General features: G+C 39.4%; 2 protein-coding genes across 6 annotated transcripts in view; one reads left to right on the forward strand and one right to left on the reverse strand.

Moving 5' to 3' along the window:
* Window positions 1-19,646, forward strand: part of LOC140730323 (zinc finger protein 236-like) — a 161,454-nt gene extending 141,808 nt beyond the window's left edge. For 3 of the 4 annotated variants that reach the window (XM_073050576.1, XM_073050604.1, XM_073050596.1), the window contains 8 exons: window positions 1,369-1,548; window positions 3,845-4,015; window positions 4,554-4,792; window positions 5,744-5,878; window positions 11,648-11,845; window positions 15,586-15,715; window positions 17,482-17,658; window positions 18,350-19,646. In XM_073050576.1, the coding sequence (XP_072906677.1) occupies window positions 1,369-1,548; window positions 3,845-4,015; window positions 4,554-4,792; window positions 5,744-5,878; window positions 11,648-11,845; window positions 15,586-15,715; window positions 17,482-17,658; window positions 18,350-18,480 (1,361 nt within the window). In that variant the 3' untranslated portion in view covers window positions 18,481-19,646. The remainder of the gene's footprint in view (window positions 1-1,368; window positions 1,549-3,844; window positions 4,016-4,553; window positions 4,793-5,743; window positions 5,879-11,647; window positions 11,846-15,585; window positions 15,716-17,481; window positions 17,659-18,349) is intronic. The other variant, XM_073050586.1, reaches the window with a different exon arrangement.
* A 2,223-nt stretch (window positions 19,647-21,869) lies between these two features.
* The window catches only part of LOC140730335 (myelin basic protein-like), a 177,423-nt gene continuing 175,792 nt past the window's right edge, over window positions 21,870-23,500 (reverse strand). For both annotated transcript variants that reach the window (XM_073050628.1, XM_073050618.1), the window contains one exon: window positions 21,870-23,397. In XM_073050628.1, coding sequence (XP_072906729.1) covers window positions 23,362-23,397 — 36 coding nt within the window. In that variant the 3' untranslated portion in view covers window positions 21,870-23,361. The remainder of the gene's footprint in view (window positions 23,398-23,500) is intronic.

Here is a 23,500-nt window from a genome sequence, read left to right on the forward strand (position 1 = left end):
CCAGAGGGCATATGTACAAAATTAAGGGAGGGAAGTTTAGGGGAGACATCAGGGGTAAGTTTTTTACACAGAGGGTTCTGAGTGCCTGGAATGACTTACCAGGGATAGTGGTGGAGGCTAAAACATTAGGGGTATTTAAGAGCCTCTTGGACAAGCACATGGATGAAAGAAAAATGGAGGGTTATGGGGTAGTGTGGGTTTAGTACTTTTTTTTAAGGATTATATGGGTCGGCACAACATGGAGGGCTGAAGAGCCTGTACTGTGCTGTAGTGTTCTATGGTTCTATGGTTATGGTTAACACAACTAAATGTAATGATCATGAAGGTAAAAGTATTGCACTGTTTATTCTTTTGTGTGTGTGTGTATATATGTTTTGAAATATAGTTTGGGAAACTGACCTGCTGCACATTCTTACCCCCTGACAACATGCCACCATAGCCACCCCACCTCAACATTGTCCACCTGTTTCCAATGCAAATTCCTAGTAAGCAGAGTCTCTTTTTGGCCAAGCAGACATTTATTATCAGTCCTGCTCTTGTCTTTTGATTCCACAAGAGGGTTAAGCATGTCCATCATTTGGTGATGCACTATGGATGGTACTTCATTAATATTGAACGGGATGTTAAACTGACGTCTTTTAAGCTTACTTGGAGGAGTGGGAATACAGGTTTCCCAGCTTTATCAGTGTACTAGCCGCCTTAATGTGAGCTGCTTAATAACTGTAAAACTATTTGTCTTGTTGAGTGACCCTTTTGCTATTTATCTGCAGTGGTTGTTAACATCACAAGTTAGTAAAGTTAATTTGTTGTGTTTGAACTGTTTGATATATATTGAAGTCATTAAATATATTATGTCTATGATGTTAGCATTAAGAATAGTTGCCCTTGTGTTAGGATTCAGAGCTAGAGGGAACTTGCTTAAGACTAAGTTTCCTATTTTGCCGGCCAGCGGTGTAGTGACATCAGCACAGGACTTTGAGGTGAATGGTCCTGAGTTCGAATCCAGCCGGCTCCTTGCACGCTTTCCACCTGTGCTGGGTTAAGCATCAAGCTAGCAATTCAGCCTCGTAAAATACAGTCAAATGCTGCCGAAACGGTAAAAATGACACCCGACATGCCACAAGGTGCGAAAAGGAACAAAGATAAGTTTCCTATTGCAATGTAGTACGGTTAGACAAATCATAATTATTATCTGAATATGTAACTGTTCAATTTGAATAAAGAAATCCATCTTTTAGATATATCTTGTCTTCTTATGGTATTCTAAAATTTAATGTAAGTTTAATTTTTGAGAATGTTTTGTCCTAATCATTGTCTAAAACTGCACACTGACTTTAAAAAAAAATTTTTTCTCCGTACATCTCTTAGGATCACAGGATGTCTCGCAGTCTCTGACATCCCCTGGTCTTGCTCCAAGTTCTACTGGTAAACACGAAATGGCACTGACAATTAATAACTCCAACCTCAGCCAGGTGCTAGCACAGACTACCAATGTCACATGTCCCAATCAAACTGGAGCCCCACAGGAGATAACACTCACAATATCAGGTTTGTATCAGCTACGTAGGAACACATTTTGAAACTATAAATGGATGGGGTTTTCATTAGTGGTGCACAGTCTACATTAACTGTCATTTATCGTGTACAACATCTCACTCTCTCATGCTTGTCTGCCCTTCTTCCCCCACAAAACTTCCCCCTCCCTGCCCTGTCGCCCATTCTCAGGAACATAAACTACTCCAGCAGTGTGTGAGATAGTTGCAAATAAATTTAAGAGTCCTTTTCCCAGATGTGCAACTCAGTACTCAGGAGAATATTGAACCCAATAAATCTGGTATATTTAAGGGGTGACCAAATGAGAAATGTTGAGAAAGGATGTACTTCCAGGGTTTGATAGAGGTAATCTGAAGTGTGCTAAATGGCTTTCAGTACTTTTGCTTTTATGTGAATCACTTGTCAGTGGTCAGTGCAAGTTAATATTTAAGTACCTGTAATTCATAGAAACAAAGAAGCAGAAATTATAAAGAAAGATAAAGATTACCTTTATGTGCCACATGTGCATTGAAACACAATGAAATGCATCATTTGGATCTAATCAAATCAGGCAGGATTGTGCTGGAAAGCCCACGAGTATCACCATGCTTCCGATGCAGTATAATTTGCCCTTAGCACACTAAACTTAACTGTACATCTTTGGAATGTGGGAGGAAACGGCAGCACGCAGGGGGACTCCACAGGGGCACAGGGAGATTGTACAAATTCCATACAGACAGCATGGAACCCTAATATTACTGTTTGCACTGCGCTAGCTGCTACACTAGTGTCACTCTCCCTATGTTAGAGTCACGCATCAATACAGAACAGATACGTTCACATCACTCCATTGATTCCATGCCAAGCCATCAAGAACCCATTTTTACACTATCTCTACCATAACCCATTTATTTCCTTCACATTCTCCACCAATTCAACCACTCAACTCCCCACTAGGGACAATTTGCAGCAGCCAGTTGATCTACCAACCTAGACAGCTTTGGGATGTGGGATGAAACCAGTGCATCCAGAGGAAACCCATGCAGACATGGGGAGAATGTTCAAAAACCACACAGAACTGGAGATCAGGGTTGAATCTGAGCCACTGGAGCCACGATGCTGCAAGCTCTACCAGCGGCACCAACCTTGTGGAGTTAGTGGCAAGATGCACACATCAGTTAGTGTCTCAGTAAAGCAGAAGTTGTACAGAAATAATTATTGTTTGAAAGGTAGCCTTTTGTTTTATTATCAATTACATGTCTATTTAATTAAAATAGGATAACCTTTTTAATTTTTTAAACTGAGTATAGATTCATCTTTTTGTCTTAACCTGAGAAAGAAAACTGTATAGAGCAGAACTTCTGGAAACTAGTAAGTTGTATTAAGCCTTGTATATAGTTTATTATGAGGAGTATTTGATTTGAATGTTCACTTATCAAGGTGTAGTTCTTTATTTACATCTAAAGAAAAATAGTGCAAATTGAACAACCTTCCAACTCTGAGAGAAACATTCAATGGAAGTGCCATTTTTACTCTAATTCACAAGTATAAAGGCACAATATTAAGATCGTTCATCTTATTTAGTAATCTGTATCTGGCAACGACCACAAATCATGCCTTTTCACCTAAAACAGAAGGAGCTATTAAACTGGATTAATGAATATGTAAATCTGAATAAATTTTGGAATCTGCAATTGATATTTTGGAACTGAATGTGAAATTATGTTATGTGTCACATAGGTAAGTGTAGAAGATGTTAAGTTTCATGAAAAGATGTGGCGGTAGACTTGTGAAGTTTAATAGATTGCATGGTCTACTGGTGCTGTAGATCAATATACTTTTATGATATTAATGCTGAAAGCATTAATCTATAATTTTGGAGCAAAGAATACATGATAATAATTATATGAATTTCTGTGAGGCTCCTAAATATGCTTGGTAACATTTTGACAGGTGGAATAAATTTTTAAAAAGTTATATTTACATAAGTCATTGAAGTAAGGATGTCAAAATTTTTCCATATTTATGACATGACAACTAAATGTCCTCACTTGAAACAATTGTTTTCAGTATTTTGTAACAAAGGTATTAATTGCAACAATTTATGATTCACCTGTGCTTGCAGAAATGTTTTAACAGCCTAAAATGAAACGAGTATATTTGATGAGAGGCTTTTAAAATCTTTATAAAGTTTAGGGCTGTCATTGACACTGCTTTAAGTGAATAGAGGAGATAACTGTTGTGTATGTAGGTTGAGGGAATCATAAAGTTTTCACAATTTCAAATCATTTTCTTTCCTTATACTCCTCAGGTCAAGACATAATCCAGCAACATAGCAATGTCGGCAATGGTGAAATAAATGGAGGTATTCGATTAGGAACATCAATGAACAGCCAACCTAATGCTGCTACATTGACCATCAGCAATGACCAGCTTCTCAGTCAGGGAGCCACTCTTAGTGCAAGTAGTGCCAGCCTGCCAGGTGAGATAATAAGTGCGTAGTGAGCAGGCTAGGGTTTGTGATTATATGTTTCATCATATCTGCACAGCTGACTTCAATGTTTAATAAATATATACTGCATTGCACTCTTGTATCTGGAATAGAATTTCAGTCCTTTAAAACTTTGCATTTTACCTTGCAACCATGAGAGATTTAATTGCAGCAAACATAATTTAAGGCTGCCAAAGAGGAATGTCTTATTTTGTCAGTTGAAGAGTGATGAGTAATGTTGGACATGTATCTACTGATTGGACAACTGTGCCAAACTAAGAACAATTTAATACTTTAAATCCAAAAATTACATTTACAAGTTAATAGGAAAGGCCAATTATAAAGACTACTTCGCAAAAACCAGATCCACTTTGTGTGTTGATTTGTGGATGTGTGGATCCTCTGAGGAGTCTGGTTGGAACTAACTGTGAGCAGCATTAATCTGTTGGATAATTTTTGCCTGTCATTATGCCTCTTAAATCTGCTCAGATAAATGAATGAAGCTATATCACTTTGTTTTGCTTGACAGATACTGAAACTGATTCAAGGCTTGGTTTTACATCTTTCACAGGACTGAATTCAACTGCAAGTAGTTTGACCCCCTCTTCACTCACTGCATCCCTCCCTCAAGCCACTGTCCCTACTCAGAACCTTGTTATGTCTCCTGCTAACATGGGCAGGGAAGGCAATGTTACTCTTACGCTAACAGACACCCAGAGCATGTTGTCTGGTGGTCTAGATGCAGTCACGCTCAACATAGCTGCTCAGGTAAGGCTGAAACAAAAGGAGGTCAATATAAGTTAAACGTTTACAAAGATACAGTCATTAATGTTTTCTATTAACATTAGAGTCTGCCTTTGGATGCATTGACATTTATGACATCTTTAGGCTGAGAACTGTGTATTACTATGAATCCTATCTTAGGAATATCAGCTTGCAACAGCACCCTTTGGCTGAGCAGAATCTATGGGCCAAATGGTCTATTTTGCATATTTCTTCGACATTTTCAGTATGTGCCCTAAAGCCAAAGTGCTAAGAGCAAAACAGATAAAAGAGCAATGCAGATGAGGAATGGAATTGGTGGTAGGCAAGCCAGTATAAGACTGCATGAGCCAACTATGTCACAAGAGCAGATGGAGGCTAGGGCAGCTGAAGTATCAGGAATAGCTAAGATCTTGGATTTGGAGGAAGTTACGGAGATTGGAAGGATTAAGTTAGTGGCACAAGACTGAGAATTTCAAAATTGAGTTGTGGTTTAATGTGTCACCAATACTGAGGCACTTGTGAGCCAATATTTTTTTTTTTAAAAGCTGAAGAACATAAACACACTATAAGAAAAAAATATAAATTTTAATACATTGAAGGCACTGTAGTGACTTACAAAATTATTAAGAGAATGAGTAACAGGGTAGTTGTCCTGGGAGGGACTTTTTGTGTAACATTTGTTATGAGTATTTTAGAATACTAGTAAACTATCTTTAAAGTATTTTATTTATGATTCTTTAATTTTGCTGTTTTATACTGAATCATCTGGCCACTGAGAACTTATTAACAATAAAAAATTGAAGTTGCATTTTTAAACTGTTTGGAAACGTCTAAGCCAAATCGACAAATGCTTTCTGCAACGTAATTGTGAAAAGTCAAGGGAAGTATTTATGTTTCATTGTAATTGGTGCAATAAGGTCTGTTATCATAGTCAACTCTTTTCTTGGAAAACAGGGGCAACAATTTCCAACAGTGGTTCCTGATTCAGCTTTGCCAGGTCAAACAGGATCAACGCATCCACAGGTCATACTTGTGAGCCAGGCTCCACAAGACACGACTGGAACACAAGAGGAAGCTGCCTCATACCAGGTACAGAACAGTGACAGAATCATACAGCACAGCATAAGATCATTGATCCAGCAGGTCTGTGATGGCTGCTAGACAAAGCAACCAGTCTGGAACGCTGCCCTCTTCTATCCTTCCCTGGTAGCCTTGCCGGAGTTTCTTTTATTAAGTGTGTACAGTACCTTTGCACAAGTTGCAATTGGATCAGCCTCCATTACTTTTTCAGTACACTCAGATCATAACCCACTGCTTGAAGGTATTTCTCATATCAATTCTGACTCCTTTATGAATTAACTAAATTTATTTCCTCTGGTTACTGACCCTTCTCACAATAGAAACGGTTTCTGCTCATAAATGCAAACCCTTCAATTAAATTTCCTGTTACCCTCACTGCTTTCGGAAATAGAATTCTCGCTTCAGTTTCTTCATATAAACTAAACGCGTTAATCAAATTCAAATGTGAGTTGGTATGTTTTGTTGCACTGCTGCTTGCCCTTTAACCCTGGAATGAATTATTCTGCAGCAGGTGATCTCTTAAAACAAAACTCACCCGGCAGAAGGCAATGGCAAGCCACTGCTGTAACTTGCCTAGTATGCGATTTTCCAATACGTCAGAGCGGCGTGGAAGGAAATCGTCTGCTACCTGGAAATAATTCCAGATGCGACAAACCTACATGCTAAAGTAACTTACAATCTAATTGTAAAATAAATTGCTATAAGGAACAGTATGTCTTGGAAAACCAAGCTTTTAATAGAGACATAGAAAAACCTACTGCACAGTACAGGCCCTTTGGCCCACAAAGTTGTGTCGAACATGTCCCTACCTTAGAAATTACTGGGGTTACCTATAGCCCTCTATTTTTCTAAGTCTCTTATAAGACCCTATTGTATCTGCCTCCACCACCATTGCCGGCAGCCCATTCCACACACTCACCACTCTGAGTAAAAAAACTTACCCCTGACATCTCCTCTGTACCTACTCCCCAGCACCTTAAACTTGTGTCCTTTTGTGGTAGCCATTTCAGCCCTGGGAAAAAGCCTCTGACTATCCACACGAACAATGCCTCTCATCATCTTATACGCCTCTATCAGATCACCTCTCATCCTCTGTCGCTCCAAGGAGAAAAAGCAGAGTTCACTCAACCTGTTTCCATAAGGCATGCTCCCCACTCCAGGCAACATCATTGTAAATTTCCTCTGTACCTTTTCTATGGTTTCCACATCCTTCCTGTGGTGAGGAAACCAAAACTGAGCACGGTACTCCAAGTGGAGTCTGACCAGGGTCATATATAGCTGCAACATTACCTCTCGGCTCCTAAATTCAATTCCACGATTGATGAAGGCCAATGCACCGTATGCCTTCTTAACCACAGAGTCAACCTGCGCAGCTGCTTTGAACGTCCTATGGACTAGGACCCCAAGATCCCTCTGATCCTCCACACTGCCAAGAATCTTACCATTAATACTATATTCTGCCATCATATTTGACCTATCAAAATGAACCACTTCACACTTAATATTTCACAAGCTTTTTAAACCGACAGCACGTTTAGTGTGAGATAGCAACAGACCTTTAGAAAGCAAGCATGAGGGCAGAGTGGTTATCGGAAGCAGAAATGGAAAGGGAAGCTGAGCTCTTTAGTTGAAAGTGAAGTATATAAATGATATAAATATATTTTAAATGATGAGAATTTGGCAGAGGACTGGGCAAAGATGTGGAACTTCTGCTGTTCTGCTGCCTTGTTCCAACTCATCAGTGGAACGTATCTTCCACTGAAACTAATCAAGCCCCATGATCATAATTTGAACCATAGAGATGGTTTGTCACATCAGTTTCAGATTAATTTGTTGTATGCACCAGGGTGCAATGAAATTCCCTACTCATGTGATGCTCATGTACAAGTACAATAAATGGTGCAAATATTGTAGTCAATCTGCAAAAAGCAATGCTAAAGTGACAATAATGGAATAACCAAGGGAAGTAGTATTAGGAGTCTGAACATGCCAGTGCCACTCGGTATGAGAGAGGTGATTGGTTCAGAAGTTTAATTGCAGTGGGCAAGAAGCTGTTCTTGAGTCTGGTCATATGGATTTTCAAGCTTCTGTGGAAGGTGAGTTATGATAAAGAGAATAGACTGCAATGGAGAAATGAGACCTGTGATAACCATTTTATAGAACATGAAAACCCAGAGGGTGCAGGCAAAAGGGGAGCAATTCATCAAAAAGTAAATCATTACTGAAGGGGAGGAGGTTGCTGACTTTGTATACAATCAAGATGCTTCATGAACATAGGTGTTTGCAACAGGAGTAAGTTCACGTTGCATCATTCAGAAGAATAATGTCTGATCTAAAGCTCACTTTGCTACCCAATGCTTTGATACCCTTACAATCAATAAAAAATATATCACATGTTTGATTCTCTACTTCAATTGGTTACATTTCTTAAAGATTAAGTTTATTCAGAGGTTGAGTAAGTGGACTGTATGTTACAGAGCAGTTCTCCACCTGTTATAGAGGGAGTTGGGTAGAAAGCTGAAAAGCAGAACCTCCAGGGTAGTAATCTGTGGATTGCTGCCTGTGCCACACACCAATGAGGATGAGAATAAGATGATTTGGCAGATGAGTGCATGGCTGAGGAACTGGTGCAGGGGGCAGGACCTCAGGTTTCTGGATCATTAGGATCTCTTCTGTGGAAGATATGACCTGTAAAAAAAGGGACGGGTTACACCTGTATCCATGGGAACCAATATCCTTGCAGGCAGTTGTTGGGGAGGATTTAAATTAAATTGGTAGAAGGATGGGGCAGTTGGTATATAACAGGCTGCTGTGAGACTGACAGGAAGGTCAAAATTGCAGGCAGTGGGGTGTGTTGCAGTGTAACATGGGGGCAAAATCAAAAAGGTGATGAAAGCAGGACTGAAGGTGTTATATTGGATGCACACAGTATACAGAATAAGGTAGATGATCTTGTAGCGCTGTTAAAAACTGGTAGGTATGATGTTGAGGGCATCGCTGAGTTGTGGCTGAAAGAAGATCATAGTTGGGAGCTTAATGTCCAAGGAAACGTGTTGTTTCGAAAAGAGATGGGTAGGATGGAATGTGGTGTATTTGTTGGTTTTAAAAAAATGAAATTGAATTCTTAGAGGTGATGTAGAACTGGAAGATGTTGAATCCTTGAGGCTAGAGATATACTGCAAGAATAAAACCACTCTGATGGGATTTATATACAGGCCTCTGAACAGTAGCCTAGACATGGGCTACAAATTACAATGGGAGATAGAAAAGGCATGTCAGAAGGACAGTGTTTCAATAGTCATAGGGGATTTCAGTTATTTATTGAGATACAATGCAAAGTAGGCCCTTCTGGCCCTTCGAGCCATGCTTCCCAGCAATCTCCCAATTCAATCCTAACCTGATCATGGGACAATTTATGATGACGAATTGATCTTTGGACAGTGGGAGGAAATCCACGTGGTCACAGCTAGAATGTACAAACTCCTTACAAGCAGCAGTGGGAATTGAACCTGTACTGCAAAGTGTTGTGCTAACCACTACACTACAGTGCCACCTGCAATAGCTTTCAAACTCATGCAGGATTCCTTAAATGTTAACTTGTGGGTTCAGTCAGTGGTGAGGAAGTCAAAGCCAATATTAGCATTTGTCTTGAGAGGACTAGAAAATAAAAACAAGAGTGTAATGCTAAGGCTTTATAAGGCACTGGTGAGGCCTCACTTGGAGTATTGTGAGCAGTTTTGGACCCTTTATCTAAGAAAGGATGTGCTGACATGGGAGGTGGTTCAGATGGGGTCCACAAGAGTAATCCCAGAAATGAAAGGGATATCGTGTAAGGAGCATTTGATAGTTCTGGGCCTGTACTTGCTGGAATTTAGAAGAATGAGGGGGAAATCTCATTGAAACTTGTCAAATATTGAAAGGTTTAAGTAGAGTGATGTGGAGAGGATGTTTCTATAGTGACATGGCTTCAGAATAGAATAGAATAGATTTGAGGAGGAATATCTTTAGCCGGAGGGTGGATAATCAGTGGAATTTGTTGCCATAAGGCAGTTGTGGAGGCCAGATCATTGGGTGTACTTAAGTTGGAGGTTGATAGGTTCTTGATTAGTTAGGGCATGAAAGGTTATGGGGAAAAGGCAGTGGAATGGGGTAGAGAGGGAAAATGGATCAGCCATGATGAAATGATGGAGCAGGCTTAATAGACTGAGTGACCTAATACTGCTCCTATATCCTACGGTCTAATGTTTTCATATGGTTTGACAGTAAAAAGTTTCTTAAAAAGTTGTTCATAAAGAGGGGGAAATATGTAATTATTGGAATGGAACAATGTCAAAATAGTCATACATTTAAGAAAAACTGCCAATAAAATGTTCGGCATAAATGTAAACAACATTGGTCAGGTCATTTAGTTACACCCAATAGTGGAGTGGTAGCATTATATTTTTATGTACATATGGTCCCACTGGGAGAAACAACCATAAAACTGTGAAGCAATAGTTTGAAGTGGCATTTAACACATATCCAGTGGGTGAGCTCTTAAAAGAAGCATTTACTATGGGTTTCTGTAAGTTGTTTGTTTCTGAACTTGTTCCTCACATCTTTAGATCTTTAGCCAAGGCCAGATCTGCCAATTAAGGTGGTTACACTAGGTCTAGTATTGCTAATGAAAGTAGAAAAGGGTGAGTTTTCTGAGTGCGTCATACCCTCTAAAACATCGAATTTAGTGTTTATGGGACTATCTGCTGCACTTGCTTTGAATCATTGTAAAATAATATGTGCTTCCTCTGAAGATGAAGAAGGGCTGAGAAACCGCAATATCTATTCTTTTCTTTATATGTTGTAAAGGTTTTTCAGCATAATCCACAGGGGCATTTGGAATTATAAAGTCATATGTAGCAAGGAAACGGGCACTTCAGCAAAATTCATCCGTGCTGACCATGTTGCCTGATGAACTAGTCCCATTTGTCCATGTTTGGCCCATAGGCCCTCTAAACCTCTCCTATCCATGTACTTATCTTGATAGCTTTTTAATGTTGCCAATGTGCCTACTTCAACCACTGTCTCTGGCAGCTCATTCCAAATATGTAGTACCGTGTACACAAAGAAGCTATCTCTGATCCAAAACCAATGCTGTCTTGTTTTTAGCATTCTCTACCAGGGAAAAATACTATGTGCCTTCACCCTGTCAATGTTCCTCATGATCTTGCATACCTCTATCAGGTTACCCCCAGTCCCCTACATTTCAGGGAACAAAGACCTGACCTACTCGGGGTCCCCAGGTAATATCCTAGTAAGAATGATTTCTACAAGAGTGTGGTTGTGTTATCCTCTCTAGTGGACCTCTCTTATATGCAAAAGATAATTTTTTGATCCCTTTCACTTCATTTGTCTACCTGCACTGCAAAACTGCTACAGTAAATTTGGCATTCTATTTTCCTTTTTACCTCCAAATTGTAGTTTTGCAGGGAATGATTTTTGAAAGCACAGAAACACAAGTTTTCTCTGTATCTCAGTTCAAGTCACTGATTTCTTTCAGGAAGATAGTAACTTGTTGCTGTTGGCCTCTGCAGCATTAGACCAATAAATACCAGTTTCTCCCCTCTGTTCTGCTAAAAACATTCCTTTGGGTTTATTCCTCAGTGACAAATAACTGGAGTTATCAGTAACAGTGCAAACATGGAAACCTGAGGAAATTGCATGCTATTTGTGCTTTGTGAACCTTGTCAGAACTGCAGTTCTTGACCATTAACGAGATGTTTTTGTACCTTCTCGACTTAGGTAAATGAGACAGCAGTAAGTCTTACAGAGGACAGCCAGACAGATGATGAAGGCCAGATAAATCACTGTCCCAATTGTAGTCAAGGCTTCTCCTCTGGATCCATGCTCCGTCGACATTGCCGAGAAGCCCATGGAGAGGAAAGAGTCCACATATGCAACATCTGCAACAAAGCCTTCAAGCGAGCAGCACATCTCAAGGTAGTGGATGAACTAATTAACAACTATTAATTTTGCTTCTTTGTTTTATTGTCCTCGTTTGGGCATCGCCCCAGGCCTTCAAGTTTTTGATTCAGTTTCTAGAAAATTGTAGCACTAGAATATCAACTTACTTTCCTTAAGCTGTTGCATTTGGAGTGTTTAATGATATTTTCACATTTCCTTACGACAAAGAAGAAGACTTTTCGACCCATTAAGTCTCTTACAAGAGAAAATCTGCAGATGCTGGAAATCTAAGCAACACACACAAAATGCTGGGGGAACTCAGCAGGCCAGGCAGCTTCTGAGGAAAAGAGTACAGTCAACGTTTCAGGCTGAGACCCTTCATCAGGACTGGAGAAAAAAAAGATGAGGAGTAGATTTAAAAGGTGGGGGGGAGGGGAGGGAGAAACACATGGTGATAGGTGAAACTGGGAGGGGCAGGGGTGAAATAAAGAGCTGGGAAGTTGATTGGTGAAAGAGATACAGGGCTGAAGAAGGGGGAATCTAATGGGAGAGGACAGAAGGCCATGGAAGAAAGAAAAGGGGGTTGGAGTACCAGAGGGAGGTGATGGGCAGGCAAGGAGAAAAGGTGAGAGAGGGAAAAGAGGATGGGAATGTTGAAGGGAGGAGGAGGCATTACTAGAAGTTTGAGATATTGGTGTTCATGCCATCAGGTTGGAAGCTACCCAGATGGAATATAAGGTGTTGTTCCTCCAATCTGAGTGTGGCCTCATCGTGACAATAGACTGGTTCTCATACCAGTCCCACTTCCCTGCTCATCTCCCTGTAACCTAATCTCTTTCACAATCTCAAGAACACCCCCCGATTCTCCTACCATCCATCAATACAAGTAATTTACAATGGCCCATTAGTTTACACAATGTCTCCTGTACTAACCCATTTTATTCCCCCCAGCATTACCATCAGCTCTCCCCACATCCTATTACTGGCACAGTGGAGGCAATTCACAGTGGCCAATCAGCCTATCAACCTTTGCACTAATGGGATGTGGAAAGAAACTGGAGCACCTAGAGGTGACTGCACAGTCACAAGCAGAAGGTGCAGACTCCATACAAAAGTTCACGATTGAACCTGAGTCCCTGAGCTGTGAAGCAGCGATGCTGTCTGCTGTGCCACACTGTTTAGTATTTGATTCACCAGAGTGAACAAAAGGTGTGATCTACACAGCTGTATGAATAAGTGTAGATGAGGCTGTAATGAGGTCTTGGATTGGTGCTCAAATAAATGATACTGTTCTGTGTAGCCGTCACTGTTGTCAAGACTACAGGTATCATGCAAACTCAGGAGCCTTGTCACCACTGTCTACCAGCAAAGCACAATGTGTTTGTATAGGAAGAGTATGGTCGTCTTTTGCAGAGCCAGTAGACATCTCAGATGTTTGATAATTGTTATATTTCAGTTGCGCATGGAATTTGAGCTTGCACACATTCAATACTCATTCAATAGAAAAGGGCATGCCCTGGATGATGGAGATCCTTAATGATGGATGCTGTCTTTCTAAGACACCGCTTCCTGAAGATGTCCTGAGTACCTTGTAGGCTAGTACCCAAGATGGAGCTGACTAGATTTACAATCCTCTGCAGCTTCTTTCGATCCAATGCGTAGCCCCTCTCCCCCCATACCAGATAGTGATGCAGCCTGTCAGAATGCTCTCAATGGTATATCTATAGAAGTTTTTGCGTGTATTTGCTGACATACCAAATCTCTTCAACTCCTAATAAGTATAACAGCTGTCTTGCCTTCTTTATAACGGCATCGATATGTTGGAACCAGGTTAGATCCTCAGAGATCTTGACACCCAGGAACTTGAAACTGCTCACTCTCTCCACTTCTGATCCCTCTATGAGAATTGGTATATGTTCCTTCGTCTTACCCTTCTGGAAGTCCACAATCAGCTTTGTCTTACTGATGTTGAGTGCCAGGTTGTTGCTGTGGCACCCATTCCACTAGTTAGCATATCTCACTCCTGTATGCCCTCTCGTCACCTGAGATTCTACCAACAATAGTTGTATCATCAGCAAATTTATAGATGGTATTTGAGCAAAGCCTAGCCACACAGTCATGGGTATATAGAGAGTAGAGCAGTGGGATAAGCACACCACCCTTGAGGTGCACCAGTGTTGATTGTCAGCAAGGAGGAGATGTTATCACCAATCCGCACAGATTGTGGTCTTCCGGTTAGGAAGTCGAGGATCCAGCTGCAGAGAGAGGTAAAGAGGCCCAGGTTCTGCAACTTCTCAATCAGGATCTTGGGAATGATGGTATTACATGCTGAGCTATAGTCGATAAACAGCATCCTGACATAGGTGTTTGTGTTGTTCAGGTGGTCTACAACTGCGTGGACAGCCACTGAGATTACACTTACTGTTGACCTGTTGTGGCAACAGGCAAATTGCAATGGGTTCAGGTCCTTGCTAAGGCAGGAGTTCAGTCTAGTCATGACCAACCTCTCAAAGCATTGTAGATGTGAATGCTACCAGGTGATGGTCATTAAGGCAGCTCACTGTAACTGGTACAGTTGCCTAATTGCCTAATATATTTTTCTCGGCATCAGTGTTGGCTGGTGACAAGTGCAAGATGTAAACCAATGTGGGATAAAAGTGGAGGCAGCTGTCTTGATGTGTTTTTGTTCACTTAGGACAGAGCTTCATTTAATTTTGGAACTTTCTGCTGGTTTATTTAAGCCAGTGCTGCTGGAAAAGGCAGCCTTCCAAGCCATGACCTGAAAATGAGACTAATTTTGTGCCTGTGTGCTATTGATGTGAGAGTCTCATTCACTGATCTTAAATTTCTGGTCAAGCCTCAACAGTGTTCTGCATTATTTTCTCAAGGGTGCCCATAGTTGCACAGGAAGGACTTATGAGGTATACACAAGAGGTTCATTGGAAGGTTACTAAGGATGAGCAAGGAGAGCTTATATAGTTTACAAAGAGAGTTTATATACATTGGGTGTAATGAACGCTTTCCTGTAATGGTCGTGCCAATGATTAGAGGACTTGAGTTTAAAGGGGATCTGAAGAAGAAAATTGTCACCTAGAGGTATTTGGAATCTGGAATACACTGCCTGAATGACATTGGAAACAGTTACTCTCACAGTGTTTAAAAAGTACCGAAGCAAGCACTTGGATCACCAAGGCATAAAGGCAAGAGCCTGCATATTGGTAAATGGGTTCAATGAGTTGAGTGTGTGGTTGTTAGCATGGCCATGTTAGGCCAAATTCCTCTACAATTGTGACAGAAGATTGAACTGCAACCTAATAGAGGTTTTCAAGATGACATGTTTTCATAATAGGGCATACAAGCATTTCTCTTTGACAAATGGACCAACAAGCAAATGTCACAGACAGAAGGTGAGACAAAATATTTTCATGAGGAGCTGCCAGTGATTTGTATGGGTTTATATCAGAAATTTCTGGAATGCAAATAAAATTATAACATTATTTATTAAAGCAACAAACAACGTGTTGGAGGAAGTCTGTGGGGGGGGGGGTGGGTGAAGGAATTGATGATGTTTTGGGTTGCAATCCTGCATCAAATCTGAATGGTTAACAATTCCACCTTGTTCCCTTGTTCCCCTGCCCCGAATGCTGCTCAAACTGCTGAGCTCTTACAGCAGATTGTTGCTCCAGATTCCTGCATCTACAGTTTCTTGTGTCTCAATTTCTAAATGTGAGTTTTGGGTGTGTAAAGAATAGAAATGTGCTTTCTTTTAATCCAAGGACCATCTTCAAACTCACCAGCCAGGACCATCGCCCAGCAGTCAGAAGCCTAAATTATATAAATGTGAATCATGTGATAAAGCCTTTGCAAAGCCAAGTCAACTGGAACGACACAATCGGATCCACACAGGTATTCATTCAGCTCAACATGAGGCTTTGGCCAATACAAAATGGTGCTATGTGAGAAATTTTGGAAGCCAATATTGAACATTTTAATTTCTTTAAAAAACTTGGAAGATTGGTTAGCAATGTTCAAAATTTGGGTGGTTTTGATGGAGAACATGAGGCAGGACTTGTTTCCAATTGCAGTTTTATGGTAATTCGGAGGAATAAGCCTGGATGGAAATAAGGAGGTCTTTATTAATTAGTGAATATGCTGATTCCAAGCAATAAACAGGATGCTGGATGAACTCAGTGAGTCATGTAGCACCTGTGGAGGGAAGTGCACCTGAGAACTTCACCTGTATTGAAGGATCAAGTGAAGAGCGGAGGAAAGCTTTTTCAAAGTTGGGTATACCTTGAATGCTCTTCAAAGTGTCTGATCCCAAATCCACTAGTGGCATTGGATACAGGTTTGAATTACAGCTCTTGAGGAGAAATTAAATAAATGTATAAAAAGCACTGGTAAGTGTAGTACAGGAAAGAAGTACATAGAGTAGTAATGAAAGGGAAGGGGAATGAGAATCATGGATCAACTTGCCTCCTGTATGATTTGTCCATAATTATATTAAGTTCTTGAAACCAACCACAGCAGCTGTTGATAATTTTAAGTAAACAATATGATTTAAGGATCAAGGAGAGTGAAAGGAAGTTGAACTGATGTGTGGTAACATGATTTATTTATGACTTCACTATTTTACTCTGAATTTTAATAACTGATGGATATGCATAATTTAGTGTGCATAACTTAATTGCTCCATCTGAATTGCTGCTTAATAGATGTGGGATTGAGAACAATTACAGCTGTCTAGACATTGTAAATATTGAGCTTGTTAACATCAGAAGTTAAAAGAATTAAGAAATTTGAACAGGTGTGTTGTAATTTGGCATGATTGTTAGAGCAAGGTGAAAATGCAATGTACTTGTATTGCAGGTTCATTTTGGTTGCTTTGGTCTGTTTAAAGGTGCATCTTCTAATCTCTCCACTTACATCAAGGCCTATGTTTGGTATAATAATTAGCCAGAGCACAGATAAAATGAAGTGCATTTTCCTCCCCATTTCCCTTGTAACCCTGCTGTCAAATTCTAACAATATAAGCAATATTTCCACATGCTCTACAGTTAATAGTGTTTAAAAGTATATTATTGATTCTTGAATTTTAGTGTGCTTTGTAGCATACTCTGGTCTAGATTCACTTCTGCACATTCATTTGTTAAATGTTAAATTTTAAATAGTGAGTTTATTTGAGGCATTGTCTTTGTGACAAAGTGCTTGTTCTTTTGAGTGATTTTTGTTTCATACAATGTTTATCTTTTATTGAAAAGCATCCAGTATTTACTTAATACTTCCCCAGGATGAAATAATTGCAGCCAGAGCTTATTGATTTGGGGGATTTATTACTTTATGGATGCTTCAATAATACAGTTTGAAGAACTATTTAGTGATGCAAAGAATCCATTACATTATAATGTAATGTAATTTTATGCAACAACAAAAACTATGCTGTAATCAGAGTAAGGTTAAACATTTTATAAAAAAGAATTACTGAGAGATTTGGGGGGTGGGGTGGAGTTGTCACATGACATAATGTCTCAATTTGGAAGACTTTGTTTCCCATCAGTGTGGTTTAATTTCAAAATGGAGAACAGTCAGTCTTCAAATTCACCAGAAGCCCAATGTCTGGCTGAAATTTGAGTGCATTCATTATGACTGAAAATACTTGCATTGTTTTGCAGGTGAGCGGCCATTTCAGTGCAACCTTTGTGAAAAAGCTTTCAACCAAAAAAATGCACTACAAGTTCATATGAAGAAACATACTGGTGAGAGACCGTACAAATGTGAATACTGTGGAATTTCCTTCACACAAAAAGGCAATATGAAGATACACATGAAAAGGGCACATGGCTTTCCTGGTTAGTGACCCACTTATTGTGACTCAAATAATGGTTAAAATAATATACATGTTCTTCCTGTGTGGTAGTGCAGAAAAAAATCATTGGATTGATTTTACTTATTCCTGTAGGGGATCTATTGCCATTATGCAAATCACACTTATTGCTTGTTTTGCTTGTACAATGCCAACCACATTAGGTTTGGATTAGTGTAGCAGCTAGACTTGGAAGGGAGTCAGATTTCCTTCCCGAGAAGTGAACCAGAGGTTTTTACTGTGGCCCAGTTGTTTCACTGTCACAATTATTGATTTCATTACTTGTTTCCTAAATTTTGCAGTGGTTGGGATAGGATTTGAACTCATATTTTTAGATCCAGGCCTCAACCATATTGCAGTGCACCTAAATAAAAGTGAAAAGCTATACAAGATAAATTGCTCAGAAGCGATGCTCTTGTAAGATGACTGATTTGAATACAAAATCTATTCTAAACACTGACAGTGCATCAAAGTGAGTCATGTGGTGGGGCCAAATCTCTGGAAGCTGGGTGAGAGGAACATCCATAGTTAGTGATGAAGCACGTTCCAGGGGCCTATTAGTTTATTGATTCTAATTGTGTCCTTAGATTGATAATCCCATCTGCTTCCTACAGCGTGTCCATGTCACCTACCATTCTATCTGTTGCAAAATCTAATAAGTTCTTTTGCTCCTCCAGGCAGTGGTCAAGACACTGGAAGCAGCCAAGAGCAAGAGGGAGAAGATGCCAGCCGTGGTCTTGATCTCGTTGAAGTTGTACCAGAATCCTCTAATGAATGGCATTGTAGGATAGCAAATGTTTTCCGCTAGCTTACACCATTTGCACTCCTACCCAACTTGAGTATATATATTTGTGGAGGTATTTCTTCCTGATCTTGGTCAGGCATTGTGACTTTGGTAGCCACCAGCCTGGGTCATTGGAAAAAGTTGGATGTGCCACCAGGTTAGACAAACCATGAATAAAGAGTTAATGCAAGGTACTAACCTTGAGTTAAAGGGCTAAAATTATGAGCATGCAGTGCTCAGTCTAATTATGAAGCAAGAGAGAATGATCTACAAGTTCGGGAAAATGCAACATAATGTGACGTTTACACAATTTTGAAGATTAATCACGAAGGAATTTCTTATCTTCATTTCAGCTATTCAGGGAACACTTATTGTGGTGGTGTCAGGAGTTGTGCTGTATTAAATTGGCCTGATTGCTCATTGAGAGCATTGCACAGTGGAGAACCAGGCTGCACATCTCCCACTGGCTGACCATTTCATGGGCTCTCTCACCACCAGAGCCAATTGTCTATCATATCTCCAGAGAACCTCTAATTACAGTCTGCCTGGCTACTTATTGCGAGCATTCTAACTCGCCTGCAGTGTCATGACTTGCCACTAGTGTGACTAGTCTTCAGAACATAAAGCTATTCTGTGAATTAAAATAAATGGCTGATTGTATAAAAGTGAATTTTGTTTGCATTCCAAAGAATATTTTTGTAGATGTTCCCACTTTACACACACAGCACAACATTTTGTGCATTTGGTAAAGGTAATGTCTCTAGATAAGGGACTTGTACATGGATATTTATGTATATATTGTCTCCATTCTATGCCTAAGGTATTTTTTGTTTGCACTGTTGTTACATGAGCACTTCATTAATGTATTTTTTCGTAGTGTATTATATAACTAGTGTTAATTCCCTGCCTCCCCCCAAAATAACATTGTGCAACATTTATATTTGACTTTGGAACATCACTGTAAATACCTGTGATATTTGTAATATCGGGTTGCATGTAAATATAACTAAGAGCATCTCGAAAGATAATCATAAGATTGGCTTTTCATCTGTCTCCAATGGAGCTTATTTTTTTGTTTAAACAATGTGTATATAGATTGTATAATTTGTGACTCAAGGGATGTTTTTTCTTCTTTGTAAGTATATGTAATGTATTTAAATCAAGATATTTCAAATAATACTATTGGTTTTTAATAATCAGGTTTGTGGGATTTTTATTTTTTCAAATGGGTACTAAGTGGGCAATCCAGTTCGTCGTTGAAAGGTTACAGACTAATGCTGTATTTATCTGCACTCTGGAGAGTATCTTTACCAAATCCTAACAGCCAATTCTGTATTGTGCTGTAGGTTTTCTATGTTCTAATACAGTGGGCCACATTGGTTCAGTTCACTACTGCAAACTTTGGCTTTGTTCAAAGCCTTGGTGGCAACAGAATGAACACTTTCCCAGACTTCTATATCATTTAGAGTCATGAGGCAGTGGGATCAGGGATTAGGTATGTGGGTGAGGCTGTGACTGTCCTCTTGAAAGATTGGTGCAGGTAAGTGAGGATGGATAATATCTTAGAATGTCAAGGGATGTTCACTGGCTGAAGAGTGTTAAGCTTGTAGCTAACAGAAAAGCACATGCTGGGACTGGAATGTTAGAATTAAAAAACTAGAATTAAAAAGAAAAAGAAAATTCTTTCCACTGCACTAGGGCAGAGACGACCAACTTCAGTAATAGTGCCCTATGATCAAGAGTAATACTGTACAATGGGGGTAGTGTATACATACTTTGTGCATTATGGGCCAATTTTAACGTTCTAAATGCATCATTGCTCCTCTGTTTCTATGCCTTGATTAAAGGTGTCCAATTTGAATATAATATATTGAGCTAACATCTGCTTTGCATGGGTGTTTTTTTCCAGATGACACCCACCAAAAACATACTCTAACTTTTCTGAATGGCCAAACTAGTTGAAAGGTAATGTTCAATTGAGTGGACCAAACTCCAATGCCCAACATCACATACCAACAAGTTCTGCTCTAGAGTACTCATCAAAGTCTTAAAACTCCTTAAATTCCATCGTCAATTCCCCAATCCCTATCCTTGTAATTTCCAGTGAATGCGTATTTTGTTTATCTCTCATTACTGCCCCCTTGGAGTTGCAAGGAAATTGCAACATTTTTGCTTTCTTTCAGGATATGTGCAGTTCTGACAAAGTCACCATTTGCTGTATTTTCCTAACTGTCCTTAAGAAGTGGAGTGAGATGCTGCCTTCCATTTTTCCAACTGATATAGATGGAGACCATTTCAGCCCATTAGTCTATGCTGCCCCAGAGCAGCCTTGCACCCCCACTAACCTATCTTCCCCTTAGTCCTGCCAATCCATCCCCTGCTCACCTACAGAAGGTGGACAGTTTACAGTGCAATTAACTGCCTAGTCAGCATGTCTGTGGAAAGGAGGAAGGTATCAGTTGCAGGAAGAATGTGCAAACTCCACACAGATAGCACCACAAGTCAGATTGAACCTGGATCAATGGAGTTCTGCTTGCTGTGCTGCCCATTCTTAATCTGCCGTAATTAATTTGGTAAAGGTGCTCCCATATTGTAGTTGGACAGCGTTCCAGGATTTGTATCCAAGCTTCAGTGAAGGAACATTGAGATATTTCCAAGTTCCAGATAAAGTAAGATGGAGAGAATTCACAAGTGGTGATGCTACCCGTCTCTGTAGTTGGAAGAGATCATGGGATTTTGGAAGAAGTCTTGGTGAGTAATGCACATATTTTGTAGCTGAGGCACCCTGCAGTATCCTATCACCTTCAAGGCTGCACCGTGTGAGAGGATAGGGGAAATCCATTGACTGTGGCAGGCAGTAAGAGGATGACAGAGTGGCCATAAGTTTCCATTTTCTTTTTGCTCTATATCCAGGGTGTACAGATATCCCTCTAGTGCAAGGGCCCATGGACTCCAGGTTGGGAACCTGTGGTCTAGATTCATATTAAGCACTTCTGCACATTCATTTGCTAAATGTTAAATTTTAAATAGTGAGCTTATTTAAGGCATTGTCTTTGTGACAAATAGTGCTTGTCCTTTGAATACTTTTTTTCTGTTTAATGCAATTTTTATCTTTCATTGAGAAACATCTTTACTTAATACTTCCCTAGGATGAAATAGTTGCAGTCAGAGCTTATTGATATAGGGGATTTGTTACTTTATGCTCCTTATTGCTTCAATAATACATTTTGAAGAGTTGTTTAATGATGCAAGGAATCCTTTAGAGCATATTTTTTGTTCTTGATAATATAAAGTGGTTAGTGACTGGCATTCAAACCATCAAGCATGGGAGAAGTCTACTGTAAAGATTTTACAATAAAACTTCTTTAATTTAGAGCATTTTTAACAAACATCAAACATACAAAACAACAATCTTTGTAGTTGAATTATAACTGTAACTTTATTTTAACATGGACAAACAGTTTAGCTGCATTATTTTTTACATTTACATTCAGAAATATCACTGTCATACATGATCATTCATCTTTTTCTAGTATGTGTTCTCTATAAGCAAGTTACCATACATAAACTGGCAATAGAAAGGAAAACTAACATTAATAAGTCTCTACTTTCACCTGCCTGTGCATTTTAGATATTACCAGTTGGAGAATGGATGGTAGCATGCTTTGTCACCCACTGGAGATTAAGCCACAACTGGCAAAATGAAGACTTCTAATCAAAGAGCAGCAGTAGCAGCAGCATTACCGAGGGAGGGCAGGTATAAACTATACTCTTCCTACATCTGCAGTAAAAACAGCAGGCGCCAGAAGTAGAGTATTCTATCAGAATCTGTGAGTGTGTATCATCCCCTTGTATTTCGTTCAAATTAAATTCTTGGTGCACGTATATGTTTCTTGGGTGCGGAGACGATTCACCCTCGTGGCTAACATGAAGGGTGTTTACCTCTGAGAAAGCAATCACCTTAAGCTTTGTGTAAATTTGCCATTTTAATGCACTACACTTGGATAACAAACAAAAAGGTAAATGTAAAAGTGATAAAAATATTATTTCAATTTCAAGAACAGTGCAATTCAAAAGAGCACTCACATAGCAATGGTCTTGGCCCATTGATGTGGAATTTAGTGTTAGTTTGAGATTATAGCTTACTGATAACATTTTCACACATATCATGTTAGTGTAACACCTTAATGTTCACAGCTTTACAACACGTAATGCTGCTTTATCTGCATTGCACCATAGAGTGTGAAGAATAGACCGTCAGTTTTATTATACTACTGAAATGCTTCTTTGGGTACAAGTAACCAATGACATTTCTGTTCAAAATGGAGTTTATTGAACTGAACAGCAACTGTCAGACAAGATCTCACTTTTGCACAGTGCTAATATATTTAGTAAAACCTTAGCAATTGTCATGATATTTTACAGTAATGGTGTTAAGATGCAATAAAATTCATTATAAAACATTAGATTCCTTATCCACAGAAAAGGAGAGTGGATAGAGTTGTAAGACCATTGGTACCTTCACATCAAGTTTCTAAAATATTTCGAATTACTGTGGGACTAGTATATATAAGCAATAACACATTCCATTCATTATACCGTCTACTCCAGTTAATTCAAAATCTCTTTGCTCACATCGTTCTGTGGCTCAAATTAAGAAATTGAAATAAACAGTTCTTTTTTAAAAATCTGGTTAACAGATAAATTTGAATTAGGCAAGTTTGCATTAAGAGCACCAGGCTAGATACCTGATTGGTAAAGATCATATTTGTATGCAATCATTCTCTTTGGAGGGACTCAGTAAATGCTAGTTAATGCATGAATAGTAAGACTGTTAATATACAACACAGAGCAAGGATATTTTTCCATTTTGAAGCATTCCTTCCGGTTGTACTTGATGGGGATTCAGCGTCTAGCAGGTGAACCTTCACCTTTCTTCCCCTGTTTGGAACAGTAAAGGCAGTGTATTTTAATAAACATGCTTGTAGATTTAATGAACACAGTCAGTGATATCAAAGAAACTAAGAATTTTCTGAGCCTGGGG

The sequence above is a fragment of the Hemitrygon akajei genome, chromosome 1, assembly GCF_048418815.1.
Source record: "Hemitrygon akajei chromosome 1, sHemAka1.3, whole genome shotgun sequence".
NCBI lineage: Eukaryota > Metazoa > Chordata > Chondrichthyes > Myliobatiformes > Dasyatidae > Hemitrygon > Hemitrygon akajei.